General features: G+C 46.7%; 1 protein-coding gene across 1 annotated transcript in view; it reads right to left on the bottom strand.

The window, feature by feature from the left end:
• Positions 1–4,371: 4,371 nt before the first annotated feature.
• PDZK1IP1 (PDZK1 interacting protein 1) overlaps positions 4,372–8,157 on the bottom strand; it is a 29,411-nt gene continuing 25,625 nt past the window's right edge. Inside the window, exons 3-4 of the mRNA XM_006015754.3 lie at positions 6,730–6,828; positions 4,372–5,288 (exon numbers count right to left, since the gene is read on the bottom strand). Of these exons, the coding sequence (XP_006015816.1) occupies positions 5,216–5,288; positions 6,730–6,828 (172 nt within the window). The 3' untranslated portion in view covers positions 4,372–5,215. The remainder of the gene's footprint in view (positions 5,289–6,729; positions 6,829–8,157) is intronic.

Here is an 8,157-nt window from a genome sequence, read left to right as displayed (position 1 = left end):
GAAGGTAACGTATACCCTGAAGCTAGAGAGCTGAACCTGTCCAAAGCTCTTGGCTATTACTTAACATTTTTACTCCTTTTTGTTTCTTGCTTTAAGATCCCCAGGGAAAAGGTGCTCCACTAAGTACAATACCATTAAAAGCAGAGCTGGTGCTTTGATGCTGGCTGTGCCAAGGGGTCAGATTGGATTTGGGTCTCTGGGTTTCCAGTGGTCAGCTGCTCATTTCCAGGCTCCAAGAGGAGCTGGTTCCGGTTGCAACATTAGGAGCACGTTGGAGGAAGAAAACAGGAATTGATTTCAGGTTTACTGTTTGTCCACAGCAGGGATCAATGCACTAAAAACTGCACTCATTTGGCATTGTTCTTCCCCTTTCACTTAGCCTTCTGGTGTTGGAAGATCCTTACTGTTCTCCAGTGTTAGGCTATGAACAATTTACTATATCTACAGTCTTAGTCTACTCATTAGAGTAAAAATCCTTCCCCTGGTATTTCTAGAACTCCAGGTCCCCACGGCACTCTCCATTCAATAGAGTGTGTCTAGGTTTATAGCAGTGTAACTAAGCATAGGATCCATCTCTTAGAGACTCATTTAGTCAGTATCCTCATAAGGTCATTATTATCCCCATTTTACAGATGGACAAATTGAGGCATTGAACCAATTGCTTAACTTTTCTATGTCCAACAAGTCAGTGCCAGGGCTGACCCCAGGAATCCTACCCTCTTGCCCTTTGCTCTAGCCATAAGACCCTATAAATCTAGGAAGCCAGATGATTTGGTTGCTTTTCCAAGGCTTCAGATTAATCAGTCCTGCTCCTCATTAAACCAGTATTTTAAAATCACCCTAGCACTGACTCATAGAAACAGATGCTAATGTCTGACTTGCTTTTGTCCTTAGAAAGTTCTGCCTTACCCTGGCAGAGATGAAGCCAAGCTTTCGGACATCCTTTAAGCCATGGAGCTATTTGGATCAGGATATGAACTTTACAGTTCTGGCCTGTCTCTTGTCTTTAGTGGATACAGCCAAAAGGAAATTCAGATTTCTACATCCTTCCTACCCCAATTCCTTGCAAATAGTGCATGTGCATTTTCCTTCATGGCTTCCTTTTTCACCCAGAGTAAGTGATCTAAAAGTGAGCTGTGCAGACCAGCGTACCCAAAGGCACCAGGAACTTCAAAAGAGGCATGGGTTCTTCGTATGTGCAGCACCTAGCACAGTGAGCTCCCACCCACAGCCAAGAGCTTGGAGAAAGGCAGAGCGGCTCACAAAAGGCAACCCTGATTAGCCTGGGGAGGAAACCAATGCACTTTGCAAGCAGGTGAGCACTTTCATCTCTTCAGCTAGAAGAAAAGCTATCAGGATTTTTAAGGCTAGGAAGAAATGGCTGCTCATAGAAGAGGATTAGGTAAGGACAAGCAAAAGGCCCTAAAGTTGTTCTTCGTGCAAAATCAATGCATTTGAAAAAATAAAACAAAACAAAAAGCCAACTCAAAGGATTCCTTGAAACTAGAGCTCAATAAGCAACCACGCTCCACTGGCTCAAGTCTGTATCCACTAGAAATCCCCAGCTTTCTCCTTACACTTCCCTATGTAGTGGTGATCTCTCTCTATATTCTCATAATTTGCTATCATCCCTATTTGTTTCATGCTGCTACAGTGCAACGTGGCCCTGCTCTGTATCTGGGATCCCTACAAGTTACTATTACTCTAACAACACACCCCTCCAAACCAAGCCGTCTTCCCCCAGCCCTGCTCCAAACCAGAGCCTTCCCAAAACCCCTCCCTTAAAGCTCTTCCTTAATGACCAAGTTGCTGTCAGCTGAGCAGAACCACATCTTCCACCCCCACCCTCCAAAATCACCTAGATGTGGCTTTAAATCAGCACCTGATTAAGTGCAACCACCTGGTTGAGCTGTTCTGCCCAAGCAGAGCCTATTAACCCTCCTGCTGCTGCTGGGGTGGGGAAGGAGTCTCAGCAGTATTTGGAGGCTGAATTGTGGTAGCTTTCCATGGGAAATGAGGCAGACAAGGTTTTTTGGGGGTAGATGTGATCTTTTATCAGTTGGAAAAATTGTTCTTTGCAAGCTTTGGGGCACAAATATAGGAATGAGGCACTTAGATAGCCTTAAAGATGCTGGTTGTTAGCACACAAGAGCCCGATGTTTAAAGGTAGCCAAGGATGGGACTTGCTCTGCATTGGGAGGGGAAAGGCTGCGTTCTGTAAATGCTTCTCTTCCTGAGAAAGGTGATGTAGGGGCGTTGGTGTACGTGAGGTGAAACACGCTGTGCTGTCCTGAGCACATTGTACATTGTGTACATTGTGCAATTGCAGTTGGGTGCCGCTGTTTTCCCCAAATACCTAACTGAAGAACATCCCTGGTTTCAGCAAAGCTGCAGAGTCAGCATCTCTTAAGGAAGAGAGAGACCCGGTTAATAAACAGCTCAGTAGGGAGGACCCTCCAGCCCTCAGGGAAAGTCTCTAGAGCCTTTCCTTTCCCCTTGGAGGAAGTGGGTTCAGCCCTGCCCCTATTTGTATTGAACAACAGGACAAAAGTTTGCTGCAGGCTGGTGGGAGAGGCATTTTGCTGGCACCCTTCTTGATGCCGCTGGCTTGAGGGCCACCTGGGGCAAGCTCTTTGATCACTCTGTGCCTCAGTTTTCCCATCTGGAAATTGAAGGTTAAACTCCTTAACTTCTGTAAATAAGAACGGCCGTGTCCTTGGTCAGATCCTAAGTCCATCTTGCCCAGCGTCACACGGGGGCAAAGAGCGGATGCTGAAAGGGAGAGTGTACCTGCTTATTATAATTAGTAGTAGTAGTCACTCTTGTTCATCACTGCGCAAGGTATTTCTGGCCAGACCTACTGTTCTACAGATGGACAACTGAGGCATGGGAAGATTTTTATAGGTACATAGGTGCAAGCTTTTGGGCACAAATATAGGAACGAGGCACCCAGATAGCCTTAGAGATGTTGGCTGTTAGCACACGAGAGCCAGGTGTTTAAAGGTAGCCAAGGGAGGGACATAAAATCAATGACAGTTAAAAATAGAGTAATACTTTGCTCTTTTGATGCCAGAAATCCAATGATCCTTTACTTACTTGCATGTTTCCTGGTCATATTTTACTTCTGGAAAGTGGGGTGGTTGAGGGAGCTTACAACACGCCTGGATTTTGCTCTTGCTTTGAGCCGTGCTTGCTACCAGACCTCGCGCTGCAACTGAAGTCCTGCAGGAAGGTGTGTAATAGGGGGGCTCTTCCTATCAATTATATCACAGAGGAACCTAGATGTGGAAAGAGGCCAAGCTTTATTGAGCAGGGGGCTATAGAAACACACACACAGCCCTTGCCTGCCCCTCCAAAATGCCTCCTGTCTAAAGGGGCAAAACAAGGAGTGGGAAAAGGAAAGGGGTCTTATGCCTGTTCTACAGATGGACAACTGAGGCATGGGAAGATTTTTATAGGTACATAGGTGAAATCAAAGGAGTTAGGTGCTTGCAGATGTAAACATCTGGCCCAAAGGGACATGACTGGTCAAACCCAGAACCTCTGGCAAAGCCAGAAGTTAAACCCAGTCTCATTCAAGTGCTAGAACTAACAAGTTATCCTTTCCTGTGCAATATGAACTTTCATTTCTACCCAGGAAAACTTTTACAATCTTTTCTCCTATCCCTGGAAAAGGGTGCTTGTGCCCAAAAGCTCGCAATTAATTCTTTTTTTTTTTCTCTTTTTTTGTGAAAAAATCGAATTGGTCTAATAAAAGAGATCACTTCTACCACAAGTTCTGATAACTAGATAGTTACAGTTAATAGGGTTGGCATTCATGTATTAGCTAGGAGATGTAGCCTTGGATCCTGCTGTGCTAGGTCCTGTACAAACCAAGAACACAAGGGCCCAAATCTAACTTCTAATCCAAGTTAGACAGACGGAAATGGGCCAGTGGGGGAGTACAAGGAAACACTGAGACCATCCTGGTCAGTGTGGTCTCAGCAGCCGGCCCACCGTTGAGTTCTCTATAGGTATCAAGAGGTGATTTAAGGAGGGATGGGAAGGGAAGAAGTGAAGTAGCTTGGCTGATGCCGCGAGGGGACGTCACACCAATGAGGAACAGCATCGGTGGAAAATACAGAGGTGCTTGCTTCCAGTCCCCAACCGGGTGCTCATGGGTAGCAACACAGGCTGATCAGAGGTGAGAGCTGACCTCCATCCATACCCTGCTTCGATCCCAGCCTGGAGGCAGACGAGGCCCGGCCCATTCAGAAGATTGCTGAGACCATCATTATTTCCCATTAAATAGGCACCCGTTTCCTGTCCACAAAAGCCCCTGAGCAACTAACTGTCAAGGCACCCGATTCATTATGCCTCACCAGCCATCACAACATTTAAGAATAATTCTCTTTATTGCTCACGAGGAAAAAATATGTACAAAGGAGAAGATTCAATCACTTGGCTATTTTTGTTGTTGACCAGCAGAGAGAAATGACACGATTGCCAACAAGAGGATGCACGGATCTTTCAATCAATAAATAACTAGCTCCAGGGGTGGGGAATAAGTGTGTATGGAAAAGACACCAGTCGCTCATTTGGTTCAGATATCGAGATAGCCTTTCTATGGATAGCCAATTAGCCCAGCCACAGATGATAACAAGGGATGGCAGGGGGGAAGCAAGGCTGGGGTGGGTTCATACACCCGGGGCTGGGTAGAAACCTCCAGAGTGCATGCCACAGGAACCAGACTGTAATTGCAAAACTGACTGGTCTTTGCTTCTAGTTGTGAAGGGGTGGGCATGTGGCAGCCATGCCACTTCTCCCTCTGGGTTGGTCTTGAGGTGCCAGCTGGGAATAGGTTTAGCAAAGTCTCCTTCCACACCTCACTGCACCTGGAGGGAAGAGGGGAGAAGGAGCCAGAGCTAGCTAATGTCCCTCCCACCCAAGCACTGGTTGCAGCAAGGATGGTGTCCCATCCGGAGGCTGCCCAACTATTCCTGTCGCTGGCAGGCAGCAGGACTCCCAACGAGGTCCATGCCAAGTCGTCCCGTGTAGCAGAGGCTTCACGCAAGGAAGAGAAAGAGAAAGGGGCTACGTGGATGGTTCATCGGAGTGATCTTCATCTGCTGGGGGGCGGTGGTTGGATCCAGGGACGAGAGCTCCTCGCAGTGAGAGGAGGAGAGTTAGGGTTTGCTGGAGGTGGTGATGATGGAGCGATCCTCAAAGGCAGTTGCTACATCGCGGTGGTGAGGACTTTCTCATCGTATTCAATGACGTTTTCATAGGCGTGCTCATTTTCTCGGGATCTGAAATATTAGGGAACAGGGGTCAGTTATGAAGCCTGCGAGCAAAGGTCTTTCAGTCAGGTCTATAACTGAACGGGCCCCAGTTTAAACAGAGAGAGGGGGACGACCCATACTAGTCTGTGATGAACTGGCCAGCGTGCAGAAGAACGACTGCTGTCTCTTCATGATTTCATGGGGGCTGGAAGAGACCTTGCTTGGCTGGTTTTCATGGGCCATCGTACCTGTGCTGCTGGATTCTGGAAGCTGGAGTCAGGACTTTCCTATTGCCCTATTTCGGGTAGATCTTTAGGAAAGGTAAGGGAAAAGCCTCAGCTCCATCCATGCATGGACTAATACTGCCAGCAATGCTAGCATTTCATTGGCAATTACTGATGTAATAGAAAGCTTAAAGGCCCCAATCTTGCAAAGACTGATGTGCCCATTTTACTTTGATGCTTCACTGTGCTTAAAGCTCAGCAGGGCTGTAAGTGCTGCCTGCAGCACCCAGGATTCAAGGCTGGGCTCCTATCCAAGTACTAGTCAAACCCATGACTGTTTAGCTTCCAAAAATCAGATAAGTTGTAGGTGCGCATTCAGTCTCATATGGCCATATTAGGTGCATGCATCTGGTAGGATCAGGGCCTCAGTTTGCAAAAATAAGAACAGTCCTAGACTGCTAAACTGGCTAGAAACTGAAGTGAAACTGGATTAATATATCAAATCTAAGAGCACACACAAGGCTGTGGCAAGACACTTCGACGTCCCTGGACACATCATCGCTGAGCTCACAGTAGCTGGTCTTCTGCAGCAACACTTTAAAAGCCAACTTGATCATGAAATTGCAGAACGAGAAATCATCCACAGACTGGATTCAGTCTGGTCTAAACACAGGGTCCAGAGTCTTATCCCATTGCATGGATTATCTTTTGTGATCCCTTTGTCCCTACAGCTTTATTACATGTTTGCCTCACTCAGAACAGACCCCGCACTTCCCTCCTATCCCCTCCCTTTTGTATTCAGTGAGCAGAGGGAGGTGGTATTAGTCTGAAGTCTTATAGACTATAGATGAACCTTATAGATTAGCTTTATAGACTAACCTTATAGACTAAATCAGAGATGTATAGCATAAGCTGTTGTGAGCCTGAGCTCACTTCTTCAGATGCATACAGAGGCACTAAGAACAACCCTCCTGTCTCTCACGTGTTATGGGGACCATACAGGGGACACAGATGGGGGGAAGGAGGGGTATGGATGAAAGTGGAAGGAGCTAGGTCCCTAGCACATGAGGAGGTTGCTCTAAACATACAACCGGAGACCATTCTGATCCCTGGTACCCAGAATCTGGATGGTGTAAAGGTGGCAGAAAGTCATTTCTGACCCTCCCACCTCACCCCCACCCCACTGACAAAATGGGACCCGTTGGGTCACAGAACTAGAAAGCTCTTGAAAATGCCTCCATCACCTGAAATCAGCCACGTTTGAGGAGTACTTCCCCTCGTGCCCATTGGATACGACGGACTCCGGCTTGTTTCCGATGGTCACCACCGACTCCATGCTTTCGCTGCACAAGAAGCACGGTTAAAGCAGTTTAGATGCAACAGAAATGCTGCTAGCCGCATGACCCAATGCACAGAGCTAGGGACTAAGCAACAGAACAAATAATTTCATCCTTTGTAATCATCATCTCAGCAAGAATCCCCAGGTGGTATCAAACCCTTTGAATTTTTGATTCTGGGTAAATCTGATATCTTTTATGTGACCAACTCAAATAATTGGAAAAATTCTTCTTAGTAAGCTTCTGGGTATAAATACCCTTTGTCAGGCTGAGGAAGTCTCTGCAATTGGTGTGTGCTCGTCCTGGATGGGATGCATAGTAAAGAAGCCAGAGGCTGGGATGCATGCAAGAAAGCCATGCAGAAAAAAAAAAATCCAACTATTTAAGTTGGTTTAATACAAGATATCGGATTTACCCAAAGAACCTTGTCTTCCTATGACCTTAAACCAACACGGCTACAACCTACACCCCTGGATCTGGGTAAGTCACTCACAAAAGCAGAGAGATGGGTACTTATAGAGGTAACCAAGTTAGCCTTAAAAAAGAATGAGGCTGAATTAGTCCCCACAGAGCTCCCAGTTGACACAACTACACTAATTCATTTAAAGCTAGCTTTATTCGTTCTATACTGCACTGCCATCTGCCATGTAGACATACCCAGGCATTAATTCCCCTTTCTTTAAACAGTCTGTGCCCTGACCATAAGACTCCTTTTGGCCTGGAAACCTGCAAAGAGACTCAAGAGTGGCTTTTTATCTGAGAGGGTCTCCCTTGTTCGGTCACAAGTCCCTCCTCAATGCTCTTCCTCAAAGTTCAAGGGTTTTTCTTTACTCTGCCCTGCTCTCTAATGAATCTGGTGATTTATAGCAAGGGGAGGGGGAAACTCAAGACTTGGTTCATGCAGCACCCACTGACTGTGTACTCAAGTTTCTAATAATCATTCATGGAGCATGTGTCTTAAAGCATTTTTTTCGAAAGCAGGTCAATGCCGGTGTCCCCCGCTGTGACGGCAAGTGGTAGACTTGTCCAAAGTGGGTTGGTGTGAAGGACAACCAAACTCTGCCTGGGTCTCTGGAGACCCCCACTAGACTAAGCTACTTCAAGTCATCCTATGTCTATGTGAAAGGGGTTCACAGAAGCCTAATGCCTCTTCTGGGGCTGGAGAAAGAGCTGGGTGGACCGCTGACTCCCATTGTGAGCCATTCATTGGCGCACATTGCCTCCCTTTCCCACCTTAAGGTGGTTCAGGGAGCAGGGTGCTGTGGACTGGGACAGAGGAGCATCAACTGGTATAAATTTTCATAGCTCCACTGAAGTCAGGGGAGTGCTTTGATC

The sequence above is a fragment of the Alligator sinensis genome, unplaced genomic scaffold (assembly GCF_000455745.1).
Source record: "Alligator sinensis unplaced genomic scaffold, ASM45574v1 scaffold781_1, whole genome shotgun sequence".
Classification (NCBI taxonomy): Eukaryota; Metazoa; Chordata; order Crocodylia; family Alligatoridae; genus Alligator; species Alligator sinensis.
The sequence above is the reverse complement of the archived record's forward strand: the minus strand, read 5'-3'. Positions and strand labels throughout refer to the sequence as shown.